The sequence below is a fragment of the Amphiura filiformis genome, chromosome 17 (genome assembly GCF_039555335.1).
Source record: "Amphiura filiformis chromosome 17, Afil_fr2py, whole genome shotgun sequence".
Lineage (NCBI taxonomy): Eukaryota > Metazoa > Echinodermata > Ophiuroidea > Amphilepidida > Amphiuridae > Amphiura > Amphiura filiformis.
In genome coordinates this window covers 18728549-18752654 of record NC_092644.1, presented here as the reverse complement: position 1 = coordinate 18752654, position 24106 = coordinate 18728549, and the positions used below count along the sequence as shown (strand labels likewise).

Here is a 24106-nt window from a genome sequence, read left to right as displayed (position 1 = left end):
TCAGCTACAGCTATCTTTAAATACCAATGATGCTGTCATTTCGCTTTTTTCCGTAACAAATAAAGCCAAATCATAACCATAATTCTCTTCACCAAAACAACAACAACTTAGAGCAGAACTGTTTCATTTAGTTAGTACGCGTTTGTCCTTTCTGTGTTTGTTTTATAGTCTTAATATAGATTTAAAAGACGACCTACTTTGCTGGTTTGCCAGAAGTAGTCCAGAAGGATCAAAAGTATTATAATAACAAACAAACTGAGTCCTGATTTTTTCTCTCTCAATATTTTCATATGTCAGTTTGCCCGAGCCCAAAACACGTCATTTAAAAAATAATTTCTCGGGCTTGCATCGTTTATTTCCGATCCTCGCATAATATTAATTTGTGTCTCGCATTGTCTTACGCCCTGCTAGGGTGAAGCATAGGCCGCCTCCTTCATTATTTAATATTATAATTGGCCGCTGAGACACAATGAGAGAGTTATCATGGGGACTTATAGTTGAGATTGCCCGAGTACCGACTGTGAACTCAGGTAGTACAGTGGTAAGACTCTGGACCGGTAATCCAGCGACCGGGGTTCAATCCCCGCTGAGTTCTGATTTTTTTCTCTCTCAATATTATCGTGTGTCAGTTTGCTCGAGCCCAAAACACGTCATAATAATAACAAACAGAGACAATTAAACAAACAAACATGGACTTACTCATGTCGTAAGAAAGCATCAAGTGTTTTCTTAGAGACTGTACTTTTGCAGACTTCTAAATTACTTTGTGGATAGTAGTGGATATAATTAACACACATTTCATCTTCTATGCCAAAGCCACCCTGTAAATTAAAAGTGAATTACGAAAAATATTTGCCATTAAATGATTGAAAAATAAATTGTGAACATCATAAAGGGAAGATGTGTGCAACGTCCCAGCTATCAATGTGATCTTGCATTATTTTACAGCATAGACATAGGGCCTAAAATTAAATCACGAATGCTAGACGGAACTATAGGGTCTAACGTCATGGTGAAGACTTCGCGGTAATTTCAGTTGAAAATAATGTGATGTCTTTGGAAAAAGGCAGCTTGGACATTTTAAGATACTACTCCCGTCATGTTTTCTTGTCCAGCCATTTATCAAGACACGTATGTAAATTGACATCCTCAACTTGTTTTTTGAGTATATTTTTCTGATGAATAAGATGATGTGAGGTTAGTCATCAATGTATACATCAAGATTCCTATTGTGGCTTGCACAGGTACACCATCACCAAAGTATCTGGCTGGTACATACAGAGTACCTACCTACACAGTACCAATGCTGCTTCTGCAAAGGACCCACCCGCAGTGATACTGCACTGGTACTACAATGGTACTCCCCTGCCCTGGTACTGCACAGTACCTGGTACCTGTGCGGGTGGCCCAATTGGAATCTTGTTGTGTAAGTAATGGACGTCTGTACTTACCAGTGTGACGTTGTTTCTGCTTCGTGTATCGTAACGACAGTGTGTGATAAGCATGTCACCAGGCAGAATTTGAACATCAGTTGGTAAAAGACGAATTTCCTACAAAAGATTGAAAATAGTCTGTTCAAACCTATAGATGAGTTTCAAATTATAGTTTGCGTCTGACGACACCTATCAATTGTGTCTCAAAAGTCAGGTCTTAAACTTTCTTTCCTGAAGAAGTTGCTTTTGCCTTGAAAAAGTACAATCATTTTTTCACCATTTTCTGCGATTCCTTTTTTTTTCGATGAGGGCGCCAGATAAATAAACCTTCCTTTTACGCGCTTCTAACCAATCAAGGGTCGTGGGGAGTTTGATTAACAGTGACGTCGGACGCAAACTAGTCTTTCTTATTCAATCTCGAATTATAGAAAATTTATCTCTGAACTTAACACAAATATTGTCAATCTAATTTTCTAAAACTGCTTAAAAACGTCATTTCAACCTGTAAAAATATGACAAAAATACGTTCGATACAAAAACACTTTCAGTAGAAGTTAACCTCAGAAGAAACGGTTTATGTTTTAAAATGAATCTTTTGATTATTGGGACGATGCTTACCTGAAAATGTGCACTATAATGATTATCTCTGTTGAGTTCTTTAAGCTCTACGCCTCTTCTAATGTGTTCTGTCCATACAGCAACTCCTGTTAGATGCGTGTGTAGCTGGGACGCAAATGCTCGAATCCCACCAGTTGGAAGACCCTGTTATAGTAGTAAAAATGTCAAGCGTCAGCAAGCTATACGAAAGATTGTTTTTCTTTGCATTTTTGTTTATAATCATTGCTTTTCTGTGCTCTTATTGTTGGCGATCTATAATGCCAGTGATTGATTGAAAACCAAAAATAAGTCTTACATCACAATCATTTTCATTTTATCATATACATAAAATGTATATATGGTAGAGCACTGGTCACCAAACCAAAGGTCGCTGGTTCGAATCGCTACTAGCAGAAATCATAAGAATTTGTTCATAGGGTCTTGAAGGTATGCCGACTTCAAAAACCTATATGGAAACAAAATAATCTGACCAGCCGTTCTGTGGGGAAAGGCCATGGCCCTTTATACATGGGTAAAAATACAAAAGTTATCAGACTGTGCTAAAACCTACACCAATGTATTCCTCAGGTCATAAGGATTCAGAAAAGAATACTTTGACCTACCTATTTTTCAAATTTGACCCATGTAGAGGTCAAAAATTGACCTTTGACTAATTGCTTATAACTCGAAAACGGTACATCGCAGATAGGTCAAACACAGTCTAAGCACTTTGCAATTTGACCTCTGTATTTAAGGGACATGCCCTTTCCTCACAAAACGGCTGGTCATATTATTTGTTTCCATAACTTTGTACAAATTCTTATGATTTCTACAAGTAGCGAACATCTCATCTATCCGCCTAGTCCTATATAGAATCATTACACCAAAACATAATAAAATAATATTTACCGATTTTGTGCATTGAGATGTACAATAGCCAGTTAACACGAATTCACGTGAGTTTGGTGGTACAGACTGGTTAGGTGAATAGACCACGCCTACTTCTAAGATTCCCGCGTCATTTGGGCGTAATGTCGGCGTGTGATAAAATCGTATGCCAGAATTGTCAACCACACCTGTTTGAAAATCGAGATAAAAAATTAATTATCTAGGGATATTGATGGATGGGAAAGCTAGGGACAAGTATAAGGCCATGTAGTTCAAAGTTTTGTTGTTGCAGAAATATAGGAATATATCCTGCCCATTCAGTATGCTACGACTATTTATAAATACGTTTTTATAAATACGCACGTGACCACCTCCGCGCTACCATAACAACTTGTAGACAGTAAGTCTCGAAGTGACCTTCTACATAGCGGGTGGTCTTCCTATACATTTGAATGAAAAGGCGGAACAACATGAGACTACTGTGCTGCAAAATTGTCTATTTTGTTCAACTTTGTGATTATATTGTAAACGTTTCCGTCGTTGAATATTTTTTCCGTCGTCAAATACTTTCAAAATGTTGTTTTTGATACCATATTACAAATTCGGAATCCCCCATGTGTAATAATTTTGCTATTCAATTAATACTTAAATTTGATGATATTTAACTACAGAGTTCCTATCCTTTTTTGTACAGTGGTCAATGCATGAGGATTTGATCCCGATTACTGGTCTTGGTATGTCGTACCCATGGGTCACGTACGTATTTATATATACGTATTTATAAATATAGACGAAGCATACTGCCATTAGATTACGGATTACCTTAGAAATGTCAGAAACGAAAGTAAATCTATTCAGTTCGTAATCGTTGTTGTGTTATTACACAAGATGGGCCAATACGTCATCTTCAAACCTCTCTTCTTTAACTACTGTTCAGAGGCAGAACAAAGTATACAATATGGGTGTTTGTCTTTTCCAAAGAGCATGAACAGTGGCAACAAACGTTTAATCACAGTTATATTATAGGTTGAAATCAGGCAAAACAGAATAATTTTAGGGGTTGTTTTTTTCATACCAACATTGGTACATTTTTCTAACATAGCCTTGCAATGTTTGCCTGATGGTTGCATACGGTATGTTACTTCACGAAATGAAACGCTTCACTATATCTGCATTTCGTACCTTTTCGATGTGTTGGATTATTATAGTGTATTTCAATCATGACATACGCCGTACTACCAGAACCACCAATTGCCACACCGACCTCCTCGGGATAGATGAACGGCTGCGAGGAAGAAAATATTAGAGTAAGATAAAAAGGAGGAAAGAATATAATTATATAATAGCGATACAACCACTACAAGCCAAGCAGCGGTTAAGGTTTTTGACTTTGGTGCGAGAGGTTACTCCATTCCTGTATAAACTCGAATATCAGTGTAACGCATGACTGTTTGCACACCCTAAGGGACACCCACTGTAAATAAGCCTCATATATTATGAGACTTTCCGGGCCTATCCTGGTACAATTCAACATCCAACAACAGCAGAGTTTGATAATCAGCTCCTGTAGTTTCATTTTGTTAAACGCGTCGAAATCCTGAAAATTGAGCTTTTTAGCTTCTAAATTCTGCATGAATGTCATGTAAAGTCAATGGATCAGACTGTAGTTGATGTCTAAATATTGTGATATATGTGAAGGGAAACCCTGGTACAGCCCCGATACAGTCTCGCTTCCATGGAAAAGACTTGCCACTATTAAATGGAGATCCAACATATTTGTTTATAGCCCCGCAGGGCATAGAAGCAATTATCGGTGAATATAACAATTTGTAACATCACAAAATATATCAATGAGTAGCTGGTTAAGGTAAAGCATCTCTGGGGTGTCGCGAGGGGAAAAACTAGGCAAACGACAAAAAACAATATCTATCATTGATGCAGCGAGTGTTAAAAAAAGGCAACTAACGATATCTCACATACACCATCATGCATACCTAATTTCTAACATACCATGATGCAGTCATGTCTACAGTAGAATTCATCTCGACCTTTGCAGGACTTAACCCCATTAAAAGCTATTAAACCAAGATAACACTCATTGAAACAGCTCAACTGATTAAATCAGATCTTCTCTGGCTGTGCACATGTGACTGTTTTCATGTGCGATATCGCAATAAAGTTTGTATTAAAGCTTCAGTTGGGTAACCGATTATAAAGGAAACGAAAGGAAACAATGGTATGTGTACCATTGTTCACGAAATGAGACAATGGCGTGCTTTTTGTAAACCAGCATTCTTGAAAATGAGCAACATAATGATTGTTGACTTAACACGGTTTGGAAATAATTTCTTCATATTTTTGGTGTTATCTGTCGTTTACATATCCTTCCTAAAACACAAAAGTACGACCCTCTCCAAACACCTAAATTAGCTAAAAATTTAGGACATGTTACAAAACTATATTGTCTAGAATTTTAGAAGAGTACTTTTAATATTGGCCGGTTATTTTTCACACAGCGACGTTAACTAGGCAATGTACTATTACCTATAACATTAACTAAAACACCAAAGTACGAATATTTCCAAACATCTAAATTAGCTAAAAATTTAGGACATGTTAAAAACTATATTTTCTAGAACTTTAGAAGAGTACTTTTAATATTGGCCGGTTATTTTTCACACAGCGACGTTAACTAGTCATATCCCCATACTGTTAACGTAGGGCTATTTGTAGGGGTCACGCGTCAATGGGAAAGAGCACTGTGTATTGTGTATAGGAAAACGGACAGTAACTGCAGTATGCCTAACAACTCATAAATGTTTTGTTTACTTATTTGTTTATTTAATTTTGTTTGGTTTTTGGTGTTTATTTGTTTGTGTGTTTGGCTTTTCTCCGTGAATCTATTACCTCGGCACCCATTGCCCATGCTCCGATGACATGTTTACAAGACTCTAAGCTTGAAGGTTTGTCTTTAGCTCGACATGACCCGCTGTAATTCGGTAAATGTTGTCCATCTTGAACGTTGCAGTTATATACCTCCATGTGGTGAACGAGATCTTCATTACCGGGACTAACGACCGCTTCATACTGTTATGTATACAGAGAACAGAAACACAAAGAAATTTAATCAAATTGACCTTTTCGGTAAACCCCATAAGCCTTTGCGAGTACATCTGAGAACTCGTCATTTGACGTCACGCCGACTTGAAATGCGCAGTGACGATGTTCGATAAACGATGTGCGCATTGGCGCAGATCGGCGTGACGTCAAATGACGAGTTCTTAGGTGTACTCGCAAAGGCTTATGGGATTTACCGAAAAGGTCAATTGTAGTATAGTTTTTAAATTGTTTACAGTTTGAACACATCACCCCTGTCAACACAAAGCTATTAGATCAGAGATTGTATACTATGAGATAAGACACTCTTTACAAACTGCCTATCATGCTATAGGCCTACAGCAGTTGAAGACAGGCAATTCGCGAGCGCCGTCGCCGGCCAAGTCTTACTACGATCGTGTAATGAGAAGACACCATAGAATCCTACATAGAGGTCTGAGGAAGAGATGGTCCGAATTCTAATTTATTAATTTATCAGGGAATCACATTTTTTGTACCGCTCACAAAACAAAGAGTATAAGTCCGCCCACCGCTGTCAATCATAAATAAAACAAGCTCTGGCAATGACGTAATCTTAATTATAAATGCGGAAATCACAATTGTACATGTACTGTCTGCTGTACTCTGTCTTCCAACAAGTGCCGGAGTGTCGCGGTCCTGATTAGATCCGAACGTGATCCTGGTGGCTCCTAAACGCAGAGATTGGTATCTCAAAAGTGTAGTATTCAAGAAAAAAACATTTGGGGTTCCCTATACTTTATAATAATCTAAACTTTTTACTTTCACATTATAGAAACGCTATCAACTTATATATATTAGTCCAGCCTGCATGAATAAACATAATAAAAAAAAATTGCAACATTGCTGAAAAAAAAAGAATTATACATTGATCCAATATCCTGTCGATTTCATATGACGTTCTGAACGGAGATTTTCTTTGCATGAAATAATCGGTATGTATAAGTAGGCTGATAAATGGAATTGAAACTGAGATGTCACGTGTGATGACAGTGCTTACAATGGTAGAAAGACGGAGATCCGTTTCGAATGCAGAAACGAAGAAACTCTAGTCCACAAAATGTCCAGATATCATTAGAATGGTGGCCAAATGATTTAATGGGTTTCTACAAGGTCAAATGATCAGGAAAATGATTGAAGAAGAAAGTTGCAGGGATGTAGTGATTGGACAAGAATAATAGTGAAAGATGACCGACGTTTTTCAAGGGTTGGAGAATTTGGAAATTTCAATTGCAACACTATATGGTCATGTGGTAAAATCCAGAAAGGGCGTAATGACATTTAAACATACAAGACCATGTTTTTGAAGCGATTCAATGTCATCCAGTGCCTTATTAGGTAACCATGTTACATTTCTTTCTTTGTCTTTAATTGCTAGTACTTCATCCACCCGATATATATTCATGAATCATTATCCCACCACCATTTTCTTCATACCTTACAAAAAAGCACTTAAACCATTTGAAGACCATTGTAAAGGCACCGGGACAATTTATTTGTTGACTTAAGTTTCTTCGTCTCTGCACTAACGTATATTTCCGTCATTTCGCCATTGTAAGCGCATGATGCGACCACAAGTGAAACCTTCCATCACATTCATTAGACTAATCTGACTAATTCCATCTAGTACGTCATGTGAAATCGATTGGATATCGGATCAATGTTCAACTTTTACCAAATCGATCATTTCAAATATTGACTTTTAGTTTTGGTTTTGGTTTTGGTCACGTGGTTTCCTATTATCCTAAGCTCTTGAGTGACGTCATTATCGATATCTTTGTCTGTACCCTTTGTTAGAAACTTTGTTTTAGAAAATTTGTAGCAATTAAGCCGTTTCGGTTTTCAATTCAGTATGTTATATAATCTGAAATTAGGATTGAAGTTACCTTGATCAAATTATACAAAAGAAGTTTTTAAATTTCGCAGTGCAATATTCACGGGCAGAGAAGCCGAAAAGTCAAACTACACTTGAACGCGTGATTTAGTTTCGGAAATAGCCTATGCTTTCACTGTGAAAAAATATAGACTATCGAAATATTTCCACCGATATAACAAAAGAGAATAGACACTTGAATGATATATACACTATTATACCTATCTCTATTTATATGCATATCGCATGCATAGGATCGATATAATAGAAAGCTATATAACTATAGGCTGGTTTAAATTTATATTTTTTATTTAATTATACTCTATGAGAAGAGAGAGGGGAAAGAGTGTGGGAGGGGAATGTAAGAGCAATGGAGAGAGCATTGGAAGTGTTGAATGGAAGGAGGGGGAGAGGAGAGTTCGAGAGTGGAGTAGCATTTAGCGTGTAGGGGAGAGTGGATAATATCGAGTGTGGGGCAGGTGGAGGAGAAGGTTATAGCCTGTAGGTGGCGGAGAGGGAGGCCTAGGTAAGAGGTATGGGCTGTGTTTTCTGGGGTCAATAAACTAATTCATAATCAAATCATCTCCATCATCATGCATCGTTTATGTTTCATACAAACAAACAAAGTCCTCCCCTCAATATGCGCGCATGATTTCTAGGACGCGGGCCGTAGAACTCGGGGTGTAATTATACGGTGATATGAAAGTATGCCACCTACGACAGACTTCTGTGAAGCATCAACTACCGCCCGTGGTGATAGATATCCGATAATAATTATGTAAGCATAATAGGCAATTATGAAATATACCATACTGTGTCCTCCAGCACAATAGTGTTATGATTGCAGACCAGATCTGCTCCACTTTTAGTCCCTTGATTTTTGGTTTCTGAACAAAAGAGAAACCAAAACTTATAATTTGAAATGAGGGAATGTTGAAATACTTTTGTGTTGTGCAATGTGCCAACATTTACCAGCATTCTGGCCAATTGTTCATATTACTCATATTCTGATACTGTTTAAAGTACGGTCGTGACGGTTGCAATCGCCCCCACTGGAGTATTATAATAAGGGACCGATCATTATTTACGGCAGGGGGGAATGGGCGTTTTGGAAAAAATATCGACAAAAAATTTCGCGTTCCCCCTCGCGTCCGCTCAAAATTTTCGCGTTCCCCTTGTTTTCCCAATTTTCTCCATTTAAAATTTAACAATCCCCCCCTCCTGGTTCAACTAAAAATTTAGGTTCCCCCCTAAAGACCCCCAAAAATTTCGTATTCTCCCCTAAATTTTCCCATTCCCCCCTCTGTCATAAATAACGATTGCTCCCTAAATGTAGGTGATTTTTTTTTTCAAATAAGAGTCATTTCATACTTACCCGAATGATATGATGTTTTGAATACATGCGTGAAAACTGGTAAACTTTGCACCAATACGTGGTGGACTCGGCTGGAACTGTTATCTGTTAAAAAAAACCAGTGAAAATGTTGATGACATTGTTTTTTCCTTCAACTGGGTGACCATGGTGACGAAGAACTATGAAAATATAACGGCGGGAAAATAAAATCCACAAACGAAGTTCTACTGTTGCAGTTTGCTGATTATAATTATTTATTCTGGTCACAAATGTGTAACAGAGCTGTCTACTAAATGTAGCATGCTTGGAATGCTGCAATTGGCCTTAACGAAACAGATCATAAAAGGACACATGCATTGGTTTGGTTGGTTCAAATCTTTGGCTATCAAATAACACAAAATTCGCATTATTTATTCTTTTTCCACAAAAGGACTAATACGCATATCCGCGTTCACTATTGGGGAATGTCCATCACATCTGAATATAACAAAAGAAGTTACGCATCCAACATCCAAACACTTCCATATGTGTCATGTCTATCAAATTTGGAACCAAACCCGGGAACCAAACCATATGTGCTGCAAAATATGTAACAATAAAACAGATTTGAACTGACCAATTATCTGTATACGTAAGGTGTAGCCTATATGTAGGTATATTATTTGACATTTGGCGAGATAATACGCCGGTTCCTCAAAGCCAGTAGCGTAGCCAGGATTTTAGTGTGAGCATGGTGAGGGGGAAAAGTCAAATTTTCGTCACCATTTGTCAATTTTTTCGGTCAAATTTTTAGTCATTTTAAGGTCACTTTACTCTTTGCGTCCCCATTTTATCCCTAGAAATTTTCTGTGGGGTAAATCCCCCGGCTTCCCCATTATTTTTGGGACTAATGGGATGGAAGTATGCACTGACATAAAAACAATAACAATCTCTCAATCATGATATCAAAATTAATCTCTCTTTTAGCGTGATGTAAAAGCTAAGACCCCCTCACCGTATCAACAAGTACTTCATCGATTTGCACATCACTGGGTAAATCGGGTACAGCTCTCAAGGTTTTCATCAGCGACACTCTCTTCATGGCAAATGTAGTAAGATTGTGTATAATAAGAGACTCGTCATCAGATTGTGCTTCCTTGTAGTAACCTCGCAGGAGTAACAGGTGGTCGGTGCCATTCTGTGTGGAATAGAAGAAATATATAGCAAAATATGTGAACGTGGGACTGAGACCACAATGATGAGATGATGTACTCCGGGTTGAAATAATGTAGCATATATTCACTAATCACTTTCTTACTTCGTGATCAATATTCAAAGTGCGACTACCAACATACTAGTAATCAGAAAACAACATTTTCCAGTGCTCATTGGTCTTATAGTATAGCCGGTGCTCATTACGACTTTCTATGTATCGAAGAACAAGTTTATATTGTTTACACGTAAAATACTATTTTATATCATTCACTTATATCTAACCACAGTGTCAAAAACAACCACATGAGAACTACCTGCCGATTGGCCAAAATGAATATTGTGTCCAATTTTGAACCAATCAAGAAGGGTATCAATAAGATCATCTGCAAATGCAAGTTTGACCATAAACGTTCAAAGCCTGGTCGTAATTGGCAATTGAAATGAGCATTTCAAGTTATCAACCAATCAGAAATGCTGTTATATGACCGGTAGTGTCCAGGGGGTTAAAGGGAAGTAAGATCTAACACAATACAGATATCATATTTCATTTAATGAATTAATCTACCCTTTCTCTCGCCCTTTCTGCATTATACAGACGGTCAATAATTACTGCAATCGGAGGTCCCGGGTTCAACCATTTCTAAATTTCACCAACTGACTGCTCTTCCTTGTACTCTTATACTTCCATGAAGACAAATCAGTCCACTTTTGATTTTTTGCGAAACGAATACCGATGGACACAGATTCATCCATTGGATGCCGTGAATGTTGCTTTAATAAATTTGCCATTTAATAGGCTGTGTTACCTTTAAACGGATAAATAATTTATTGATATAATCTATCAATCTCGATTTCGCTGGAATCTATAATAGCCAAACCTATAATAAGATCGTTCCCCCGGGATCGTTCCATAACCGTAATTGGACTAAAATATTATGTTCAAACATGTTCATCGTTTTATAATATGAGTTTTACTTGTTTTTCTTTGATATTGCTCCGGGATATGACCAGTGTGACCGTTTCTTACAAGTCTTGTATATCAGCTTGTCTGTGATCTCGTGCACATAGCATACTTCGATTTGATACTCAAGAGCATAAATTATGATCCCCCTCAGTATTTAAAATCTATGATCTGGTATAACGTTATAGCCACCCGAAGAAAAACGGAAAGTGTTCAATTCGAAACAAAAACATAATGTAAGACGGGAAACGTAGAATCCCGCTCCAAATTTTATTTAATTAATTTTGTATCTGTATTTGTATTTAAATCACAACATCGTGACCAAATGCCAAATTGCATGTGTTACAATTTTAAAAACATTTAAAAGATTTTACGTTACATCAAAGCACACTATATAAGAAATTATAAATAAATATATATAAGTCAAAATGCAACTTTGTAAGAAAACTAAAATTTATATCCTTATTCTTTTATTATCAATCATCATCATCATCATCATCATCATCATCATCATCATCGTCATCGTCATCGTCATCATCATCGTCGTCGTCATCGTCATCATCATCATCATCATCGTCCTCATCATCATCGCCATCATCATCATCATCATCATCATCGTCGTCATCGTCATAATCATCATCATCATCATCATCATCATCCTAATCGTCATCATCATCGTCATCATCATCATCATCCTAATCATCATCGCCATCATCATCATCATCATCGTCGTCGTCGTCATCATCGTTATCATCATCATCACCATCATCATCATCAGCAGCAGCAGCAGCAGCATTATAATTAAACAAAAGACAAACGATGATACGTAAATAATTTAATTGTGATTGAATTTATTTAAGTTGAAAAACAAAATCGAGTATAAATTTACACACGAGAATAGTCCCTGTGTCTCAATCCCAGTCAGCACAGTAGTTAATTTTATTTGCACGTGAGTAAACCGATATCACCACAGATATATAACAGTCTCGGGGCAAAATAGTTACGAACTGGGCTAAATGTCAAGTCAACTAACGATGCTTAGCCTGGCCTTGGGTTACACAGGTGGACGATAGATAATACCTTATATGCGTGGAAATACGGGAAATAGGTCATTCTTGTGACAATGAATAAACATACACACGCACCCCAACCAGTTATAAACATTCGCACAGACGCACCCACCCCACCCCTACATTATGAGCCAGGACAATTAGCTAAAGTGCTGTACACAAAGAAGCAAAAGTGATAGTCAAGTAGACTTTCCTGTCTATGGATGTCCTTACAGAACAGTTACTTTTCAACATAATGCATCATCACTGCAGCACGTATCAATCATATTTATACACCCCATACCCCATACCCCCCATCCAAAGTGCACCCCTATACATATAACCACCCCCACACACACACACGTCAATGACCATAACCATAGAAAGTAATAGTCATAAATATAGTGTTTTGTATACAATGAAGCAATTGTGATAGTAAAGTAGACTTTCCTGTTTATGGATGTCCTCACAGAACAGTGACTTTTCAACATAATGCACCATGCAGCACGTATCAAATCACACTTATACACCCCAACCCCCACACGCGCCCCTCCATCCAAAGTGCACCCTGCACATATCCCCCCCCCCCACTCACACGCCAATGACCAGTAACCATAGAAATATAGTCATACATACAGTTTTGTATACAAAGAAGCAATTTTGATAGTAAAGTTAGACTTTCCTGTTTATGGATGTCATCACAGAACAGTTACTTTTCAACATAATGCATTACCATGTCAAATCACACTCAAACTACGGCCTTCTGAGCATGGAAGTACTATCTCCATGTTCTGAGTAACTCCTCTTTCAATGTTTGTGATTGTTGTGTTGTTGTTGTATTTTAAATTGAATGGAATAAAGATGAATGAATGAATTCATTAATAAAAGAATTAAAGAAGTTCCCCTTTATTGTGTGTGTATACACCGAAGGTTAATCGGCAAACATTGTCTTTGAGTCTTGCTGTATAGAATGGCTATATATTTAAACAACCTCTCTCTAGGATTGTTATATCAATAGGTTAGAGAAGTCTATAATTTCATCATGATTAAATTGATGATAACCGTTGCAAATTATAAATTTAATATTGTTACATTGAACAATTTTGAATATGTTCATTTAAATAAAACTCTATTATACCTTTGCAAATTATCCGCAAATTCAATTCTTGTAACACATATGTCACGCCACAATTGAACAAAATGCGGCAATACAAATTTGAAACCTATATAGTTAGGATGACATACTGCATAAGCACCATTCTAAATAACATCTAAAAATGTTCTTTTACAAAATAAAATAGTTTTAGCATTCATCTTATAAAGACCTGTTTAACATTGATTCTAATGTATAGATAACACAATTGCTTGTGTGTCAGTGATTCTCTATTACCATATATGCATAAATATTTAATACCAACATATATATACAATGGTTTCAATCTTAGCCCACTTTCACTGATCTTGGTTTTTAATAACCATAAATTAAGAAAATGTAAAACGAAGGTTATAAATACTTAGCATATATTTACGCTTTTGTATGCATGAAAGTTCCTGAAGTCATTGATTAAGATGGAAAATTTATTCTCTTTAATTAAACTTATACTTAGTACGTGACCATGAAGTATTTATAAACAAATATTGATAGTACATAACTTTGAAATCAACATGGAAATTCATCAATTCAAATTATAATTTTTCTTTCTTCAGTGGTAAGTTCGTAACATATTTTAGCACGCAACTCATTAGAATTATATTCTCACGAAATATCATGCATGACTTAAACATTTCATCACTTTTACGTATAGGTGCCATAAAGAAAGTTCAAATTTGATACACCGAATAATGGAACATATGTTTGTCTCCAGTAATCCATAAAATTTTAACTTTTTCCAGAATACAAAGTTAAAAAAAGGTCAACTTTGATACTTCGATAATGCTACAATTGAATTCGTTTCATGTGTGTTTTCAGTATTCCATAAAATAGAAACTTTTTCCAGAATATAAAACCGGAAAATTGGAGCACGTGCGCTGTATTTAACAACCAACCACGAACATTATTCCAATACATTTTCCAATATGATAATAGCTATTGGGGATAATCAATTTTAAAACCGCCTCTCCACGCGGGCGACAAGTTTCAAAGTTTTTTAAAAAATTCAAAAAATTCAGAATTTTAAATTTTCATTGCCATATGAAAAATGCATTAAAATGAGTACAAACAAGCCTAGTATTGGTTCAGTGTTTCTTAAGATAACTCTTGATGTTTTGAGAAAATACTAGTATATCAAAACTTGTACTTTTTATGTTGAAGCCTATGGCTAGCACGCAGAGCATCAAAAGGAGGCACATAACGATTATCAATATCTAATAGCAAATTTACATCATGTTAACAACATTTTCAATTTAGATACAGTTCCCGAATCCTCCTAGTCCTGGAAGGCAATGAAATTTAGAATAGTACTCCAGGGTGGGACTCGTTTCATTATAGTCTTCTTAAAGGAGTATTTCGTGATCCTAGCATCTTCGTTTTATGACATTTTTCAGTAGATATCCACGAAAAAAGCATATTCCCAAATTTAAGTTGATTCCGATTTTGCGTTTGCGAGTTATGCATGATTATGTGTTAGAAATTGTGTTGTAATTTCGTTCCAGTGTACCAGAAGGTAATTCAAATTTCACGATATTTTTGTTAAACGAATTAATCTGCAAGAAATTTATTGTACATATGTAGTCAGAGGTTTCCAGTGGTATAAAAATCTCAACTTCTTTTGAGAAAAGTGTGGGATGATGCTTGTGGATCACGAAATACCCCTTTAAAACTATTATAAACGAAGCGAGAGAATTTACAAGCACATAATGACTATTGAATACCCTCCACTCCCCATAACTCTATTTCTAACCCTAATCCTAAACCATACACTGTAAAAAATGAATGTAATTTTACACGGCCCGTAAAAGAAAATAACGAGGAAAATAACACAGGAAATTCACAAATTCTGTAAATTCGCAGCCATTTTCCTCTTTTACTTGTTAAACTAAATTTAAAGATGGGTTATTCAGCCGGCTGCTGATGTTGATAAGTGTTGATAATTTCCTGTGTTATTTTCCCCGTAATTTTCCTTTACGGGTTCTGTAAAACTCCATTCTTTTTTAACAGTGTAACCCTAAAACCTAACACGTATCTAAAACTAAAACGGTTAGGGTTGTAAATGAAAGTGCAACCATGTATCTAAGAAACAAAACGGTTACACTTGCTTTAAAAAAGGAAGGTGACCTGATATATTTGGAAAATCAAATTCTTTTAAACTTACATATAACATATTAAAATGTCGTCTCTTTCAAACATTCATGCAAATAGAACACGTAAATGTTCCTTGTAAAATGTAACTAATTCCGTATCGAATTACTGACGTTTATACAGCGTGTAATAAATTAATATCAAATGAGAGATCCTATTTTTCTCATTAACATGTTGAAATTAGGAGTTCCAAATTGGGGTATTTCCTATATAAGATATCATCAAAAAACTGTTGAATTAGTCTCAAACGTGGTATACCACAGGCAAGACTAATTCGACAGTTTTTTGATGATTTCTCCGGAAATATACCGATTTGGAACGCCTAATTTCAATTACAAATTCTGCATTTTGATGAGGTAAAGTGGGGGAATGAGGCTGTCAATCAGGTTACCCGCCTTTAAGGGCGTACTACACCCATATATTGGTTTGATTGGTCTAAAAAAATATTTTTTCATTTATAGCGAGGCGATATATGCACGGATCATGTGAAATAAAAAAAATTAAAAAAATAAATAAAAAGGTGCTTTTAAACCATTGTATAGTGGTCATTTTAGCCCTATATATTTTTTGTTTACCGTATCCTGGTAACTCAGATGCGTGTTTCATAACAAACCATAATTTATTCTTTTCAACATGTTCAAGTAGGGTACATGAATGGAATACATTAAATCCTTTGTTATACTCTCTATAGAAAATCTAGTGGTGCTTGCAAAATATATAACACTGAATAAATTAAATAAACACTTACACAATAGATGCATAGTCATTAGTCAATTTGATATTGATGTTGTTATTGATGTGTTGTTAGGAGAAGAAAAGGTTAGCAGTTCACCGTATGTCAGGTTATAGGTCAATTGGTTCAGGTCAAATTTAAGAATAAATTTTGAATATACATGTGAGAGTCTGTGATACAAAATGTATCATAATGAGGAATAATTTTGATATTCTGTCTTTAACTGGATATATATCGAGAAGTGCAAGGTGGATATACTAATATACCTTGGGATGTAAATGGTGAGTACAATTTAGAATGCCTAGTTGACATGGATTTCACAAATAAATATAAAATAGTTACCAAAATCACAAAAGCTAAGCTTACGGAAAACTACCCAATATGGTGGTATAGGTGACAAGAAATACAATTTTTTCAACATTGCTGTAGTATGGTTGTGGTAACCTGTTACCTATGGCTTAATTAAGTTTCAGTGAAATAATGTCGCAAGTTAAAAATACAAAATATAGGTCAACATTGAAAATAGAAGCATTTTAACCAGTTCCTTTTTTGATAGTTGTGGAGCACTAAGTTCATGAAGTCATAAAAGAAATCAGGAACCACTTATTCCCATTTTACATATCAACTTTATTTCCCTAACGTGTTAGCAACACATATCCAAAATTTTAACGAAATCCGTTGATATTAAGCTTTCCAAAATGAAGTGAATTTAAATCATCAGTGATGTACCACCTTTTGGCTTCTACTTTTAAAAGCATGTAAGCTACGTTGATACCGATGCCACCAATAAAACGAGAAGATTTGCCCTTCATTTTGCATACCACTTTGTCCAATTGTTTTTGTAATTTCTTCACAAAATGCAAAAAATGCAAAAAAAAAATCAATGGGTGTAGTACCCCCTTAACTTTTTAATTTCCCGTAAAATACATTTATCAGTTTGTATAAAACAACTTTAGCTTGAAGAAACTCACAAAACGTTCAAAAACATTTTTAATTTATAGATACAGTTCCCGAAAACCCTCACAGAAGGCCATGAAATTCAGAATAGTGCTCCAAGCTATAGGACTGGTTTCATCAAAGTGTTCTTCTTAATAACGTATCTAAGAAACAAAAACGGTTACATTTGCTTAACTTTCTAATTTACCGTTAAATACATAAATCCGTTTCTATAAAAGAAACTTTAGCTTGAAGAAACTCGCAAAAGAGTTTTTTTTAAATTGCTTAAGTTTTTAGATTAAATCTTACATAAGTAGGGTTGTTTTAAACTGAATACATGAATACAAAACCCACCCAAGTCCATACTTTGGCCAAATTGAGTTAAGCATGGGAAATTGTTGCTATACATAGGCATGTCATATGTATGAAAGAACAACTCAAATTCATTCTCTGTGTCTATTGAGCAAGTCCAAAATTTAAAATGAACCCCACGAAGTCCCTGAAATGCTAATCGTCATACCTAATACAGGTTAATCCACTCATTTGCACGTAAAACTTACCATATTGACCAGGTAAATCTAACTGACGGAATTAAAATGATACACAGGTTTTTCTCTCAAAATCACTTCCCATGGACTTGGGTGGGTTTTGTATTCATGTATTCAATTGTATACACAAACCAGCTTTATACTTTTCACACACGTCAAAGCTATTATTGCAGTTTTAGCGTTATCTATTATAGCTTATTTTCTAGTTCAAGATAAATAATACCGAGCTTTGAGTTCATACCCTATGGGTCTTTAACACTTCATCATACCCGTGCACGCCCTAAGGTATTCTGGCAACAAAATCAATGAAAATATATCTATATCAATATGACGGTTATTACATGCAAGTCTCGATATGCCGCCATAACACGAAAGGGCACATACAGATTTCGCTCTGTTCTTGAAGAAGATATATTACTCATAATTAAATATTGCCCTTTAAACATTGTCTTGTAGTCATAAAACGAGTACGGGTTATACACATCATGGTAAAGTCCATCACGGTCGATCATAACGGCAAATCAGTGTTCAAATAATTCATAAAAATAATTGTGGAAACTTGAAAGAGAAATAATTTCCCTTGTAGCCACAATCGCGGACAAAATTGTTGGAACACTTTGACTTAGATACTTCAACGGGGTCCCCCATCTCCCGTTAAATATTGCAACCCGTTGATTTGGTCGTGCCCATGCAGACGGATCGACACACCCAGCATTGATTGGTGGGGAAGGGGGAGGTTTGTAAATGGTCATAGGAAAGCGCTGAGACTTCACACCAAAGAAAGCGCAATTTTAATAGCACTAATATTCGGTTTAAAAATAGTCCTTTACACTTTGTGTGTTACAACTAGTTTTATTCGGGATTGAAGTGGCCTAGCAACGGCTTTCTCGGACGGGCAACTTGCCCATGCACCCGGGGGGGAAATATGACGAAAACTGAGGAGAAGATGACAAAATGGAAGAGGAACAACGGAAACAAAAGAAAAGGAAGAAAGAGAAGGGAACAACGAGAACAAGTGCCAGAAAAGAGAAAGGCAAAATAGGAAACGTAGAAAAGAAAGAGGGAAGAGAAGAGCAGGTCGAAAAAACTTTTCTTTCTTTTCTTCCTTCCTTTCGTTCTTCCTTTCTTTCTTCCTTCTCTTCTTCCTTTCTTGCTTTCTTCCTTCCTTCCTTCCGTCTTTCTTTGTTTCTTTCTTTTCTTTCTTTCTTTCTTTCTTTCTTTCTTTCTTTCTTTCTTTCTTTCTTTCTTTCTTTCTTTCTTTCTTTCTTTCTTTCTTTCTTTCTTTCTTTCTTTCTTTCTTTCTTTCTTTCTTTCTTCCTTTCTTCCTTCCGTCTTTCTTTCTTTCTTCCTTTTTTTCCTTCCGTCTTTCTTTCTTTCTTTCTTTCTTTCTTCTCTAAATTCTGCATGTGCTAAGGGGTAAGGATAGTTCTGGGTATAATCGAGAGAAGGAATCAATTTTTGTCACGTCGTTCGGATATTTCCCCTATCACGTTTCCACAGCCACAGAGAAAAATACTGATTGCACAACCCCTGAATTTGAGAACAAAATTTGAAAACCTTACCTGAATTTGATAGTCTTTTGCGTCACATGTGTCAATTGGGCGTGAAAACACCAACTCGAGTCGATCATCAGATGTAACATCATAGTCTAATAACCTATAGTCTTGTGATTTGTCTTTGTGCAGACGACCTGAGCTATCCGTCCAAAAATCCTGTATTAAAAAAACAAAATCAACAAATTAAGGGGTACTACACCCATTGCATTTTTTTTTTTTTTTTTTTTCATTTTGTGAAGAAATAAGAAATAGAAATTGGACAAAGTGGTATGCAAAATGAAGGGGCAAATCTTCTCGTTCAATTGGTGGCATCAGTATCAATGACGCGTACATGCTTCTAATGGTATAAGCCAAAAAGTGGTACATCACTGATGTTTTAAATTCACTTCATTTTGGAAAGCTTACTATCAACGGATTTCGTTAAAATTTTGGATATGTGTTGCTAACACATTAGGGAAATAATGTTAATATGTAAAATGGGAATAAGTGGTTCCTGATTTCTTTTATGACTTCATGAACTTGGTGCTCCACAACTATCAAAAAACGAACTGGTTAAAATGCTTCTATTTTCAATGTTGAGCTATATTTTGTATTTTGAACTTGCGACACTATGTCACTGAAACTTAATTAAGCCATAGGTAACAGGTTACCACAACCACACTACAGCAATGTTGAAAAAGATTGTATTTTTTGTCACCTATACCACCATATTAGGTAGTTTTCCGTAAGCTTCATTTTTGTGATTTTGGTAACTATTTTATATTTATTTGCCCAATCCATCTCAACTAGGCAATCTAAATTGTACTCACCATTTACATCCCAAGGTATTTTAGTATATCCACCTCACACATTTCCATTCTATTCCAGTAACAGACAAAATATCAAAATTGATGCCTCATTATGACATGTATTATATGATATCACAGACTATCACATGTATTCAAAATTGATGCCTGAATTTGACCTGAACCAATTGACCTATAACCTGACCTTTGATGACCTTATAGCCTTTTTTAATCTCTTTTCCTAACAACACATTATAGAAGATACATACATGGTGTAGTACTAAATTGTCTATGTGGAAGAGATTAGGCCTATTTAATTTATTCAGTGTTATAATCAGTGAGTACATTTCTATAGATAGTATAACAAAGGATTTAATGTATTCTATTCATGTATTCTACTTGGACATGTTCAATGGAATAAATTATGGTTTGTTATGAAACACACATCTCAGTTACCAGGATACAGTAAACAACAAAATATATAGGGCTAAAATGATTTTCTAAAATGGTTTAAAACCACTTTGTATGTAGAGATATTTTATAAGTTCAGGACATGAGATGATGAACATATTTATATACTTTATAAATTTGCAACAAAAAAAAGAAGATGGGTACTGATGAAAATCAGGGTATTATATCGTCTTAAAATGGTCTCTAACTATAAAAAAAATATATATATGTATAAAAAGAGCCTGTAGTCAAGTTGATCCATTGGACACGAAAGCATGGAAACAGAAAACCTGGCCCTCTAACATACAGGGTGTCCCATAAAAAATTACCGAGCGAATAACATTGAACGTAAGTCGAGTAATAGACATCAAAATCAAAATATTTAAAATGTAGCGTATATATAGCTTATTTTGTTGTGCATCACATACGAAAATTTTATTTGATTCGGTTGACTGGTTGCGAAGAAATGAACGATTACATAAAGCGTGTATTAATACAGTTCATTCCAAGTTTGATCAACAGGCGCTTTTTTTCATACTCGCTCACCGCTTCCTAAAGTTTGTGTATCACATTCAAGTTAGTCCACATTATCTATTTTGTAATCCGACGGTGTTATGTCATTCATGCTTTCACTGAAGATGAATAACAGTTTGTTCCAACTTTAATTCTTTATTTTGTGCAAATATGTTATATTTCAACTTTCAAGAACATTTATGAGCCCATAATGACAATGATCAAGTGCTCACAGCTTTACGTGTGGTTTTTTGATACCATGCAACATTAATGTTGAAGTTTTAAAAGATTTTTAAAAGCTTTGCATTACAATTTCTTGGAACTATTCCAAAAACATTAATGTGTGTGAGAATTTTTTTAAGTCAGCTGGAATTCTTTATGCAATAATTATTTATGCAACATTTATATCAACATTAAAGAAAAAATATAAGTGCAAGTACTGAGCATCATCTTACATGCAAACTTTCATTTTCAATATCGTGCAAGTTTTTAAATTTGAACAAAACCTAATTAAATGTTTTGCACATTTCACAGAACAAAATATGAAGCCCATTGACAGGTAACCTCTAGTGCGCATTGTGCTGAATGATTTCTTTCAAACTTGGAATGAAGCGAATTGACGCTTGCGTTATGTAATCGCTCCTATCCTGTCTTCGCGATCAGTCAACCAATTCCAGCAAAATTAGCCTTTAAAATGATGCAGAATAAGATGGGCTACACGCTGATATTTAGATTTTTGGATTTTGATGTCTATTTCTCGACTTACGTCCATATTCATTCGCCCGGTAATTTTTTCTGGGACACCCTGTACGTGGATGTATTGAAACAGGACACTGGACTGGATGTTATGTATCTGGGAATGACCATGCAGGACAAGGATTTGGCGTGCTGTTGTAGTTCGAGGACACCACAAGTAAAAAATGGCTAATTATCAGCACAAAGTCAGCTCTCTCTAGTTTGCGAGTGATCGTGAAGGTAGACCTCCGATCTCCAGGGCCGGTCCAGTCCTGGTCTATAACAGATATAGTATATTAAGCATGATGATATTGACGCCATCCACATTTTATTAGTTAATGAACAATGTAATGTCTAATTAACATCGCACGTAAAAGCTCCTCATAATCAATTATGTTATTTCAACACGTCATTGTGTGCTTTAACAATCGCATTACAGTACTCGAAATCAATAAACAATATTAAGAAATAATATTACCAATTAAATGGTGTAATATGTTTACGTTAGCCGAAATAATTGCTGACATTAATAATGTTATTATTGTTAGGGCAGCGAGCCAGAGAAGATACTAGTAGTTAGTGAGTATCTCCCTAGTCAGTATTTGCATGGTTTAAAGGTGGTATTGATCCATTTAATAATTATCTCATCAACTTATTTTTCCGTTAGCAATATATCGCCTCCTTAATAATAAAAAACACACATTTGTATCCATGTTTGTTAATTCAACAAAATATGAATTTACGACTGTCTTCTAGAAACACCAAAATCATCCAAGTGTTAAGAAGACAGTCAGCCAGTCATTACTGCCTGAGGATGGTAACAGTTAGTTACCGAAAATATTAGCAGGTAAATATTTATTTATTTGCCTTCAGTTTCCGTTGAAAGTTTTAAAATTGTCTTGGTTATTTTAACTACCGGAACGTATGAGCCTACATAGCCAAAATATGAAGAGTTTATAGTTGCAAAATTACTTGCTCGATTTGGTTCATTTTGTGTTTGGATAAAGTGTTGATGAATAGAAACTAAAAGAATAAGTTTGGAACAATTTTCAAACCTTATTTATTTTATTATTTCTTTCATTTCTTTTGTGGATGTAAGGCCTTTTGCAACAAAATAAATTTACCCCTTTTCTAGAAGCCACCTTTGCAATCAAATTTGAGAAGCAACGCTGGTAGTAAAGTAGACTTTCCTGATATGGATGTCCTCACATAATTATTTCCTTAATAATATCAATAGAATGCATGCATTACCACTGCAGCACCTATCAAAATACACTCCACAACACATACCCCACACCCCCAACTCGCAACACGAGCACACACCCACCCAAACGAGACATTATAGAAAATTAATATACATACGGTTATGTACGTAATAATATGCAACAGTGATAGCAAAGTAGACTTTCCTGTTTATGGATGTCCCCACATAAACAGAACAGGTATTTCAACAGAATGAATGGGGGTGGCCCATATATATTACACCAGCCCTACACCCCCCCACACACACACACCCCCACACCCACACACCCCATCACCCCCTACACGCTCGCTCTACAAATACACATTGAATGAATTAAATCCGTAGGCCTCGTTGTTTTCATCGTTTTCTTCATGCTCATTGTCAATTTAGAGAATAAAGGTATTGTTTTTAGCCGTTGGAGTACATCTATCGTCTCATATAACACGGGCGACATCATTATTTTAAGTAAAACACTTCAATTCAAATAGAAATAGGCCTATCTAAAAGTATTACACATTTTAATCAAATTAAATCCTACATTTTACAAGGAACTACCTAGGACTTAAAATCGATCAGTCCCATTGTTGCTATTCGCCTCCGGTTGGTTCAAATAGCGAGTACGCGTATCGCCTTGATGCACACCCGCTGACCCGTGTGATATCGTGTCATATCACACGGGTAAGAACCAATAGGATTGCTGGAACGTTCTCAAGTGTTTAAGAATGTCACATACGACCTTTTTGTATTTTTCCGACAAAAAGTTTCCTTTATGAAAAAGGAAAAATGAAAAATGTATATTCCAAACAGGGATGCAAATTGTGTGGG

General features: G+C 35.7%; 1 protein-coding gene across 1 annotated transcript in view; it reads right to left on the bottom strand.

Moving 5' to 3' along the window:
• Nucleotides 1-24106, bottom strand: part of LOC140137413 (dopamine beta-hydroxylase-like) — a 32874-nt gene that overhangs the window by 1996 nt on the left and 6772 nt on the right. Inside the window, exons 2-10 of the mRNA XM_072159062.1 lie at nucleotides 19562-19711; nucleotides 10275-10457; nucleotides 9302-9385; nucleotides 5826-6005; nucleotides 4101-4203; nucleotides 2940-3106; nucleotides 2052-2195; nucleotides 1452-1550; nucleotides 700-821 (exon numbers count right to left, since the gene is read on the bottom strand). Of these exons, the coding sequence (XP_072015163.1) occupies nucleotides 700-821; nucleotides 1452-1550; nucleotides 2052-2195; nucleotides 2940-3106; nucleotides 4101-4203; nucleotides 5826-6005; nucleotides 9302-9385; nucleotides 10275-10457; nucleotides 19562-19711 (1232 nt within the window). The remainder of the gene's footprint in view (nucleotides 1-699; nucleotides 822-1451; nucleotides 1551-2051; nucleotides 2196-2939; nucleotides 3107-4100; nucleotides 4204-5825; nucleotides 6006-9301; nucleotides 9386-10274; nucleotides 10458-19561; nucleotides 19712-24106) is intronic.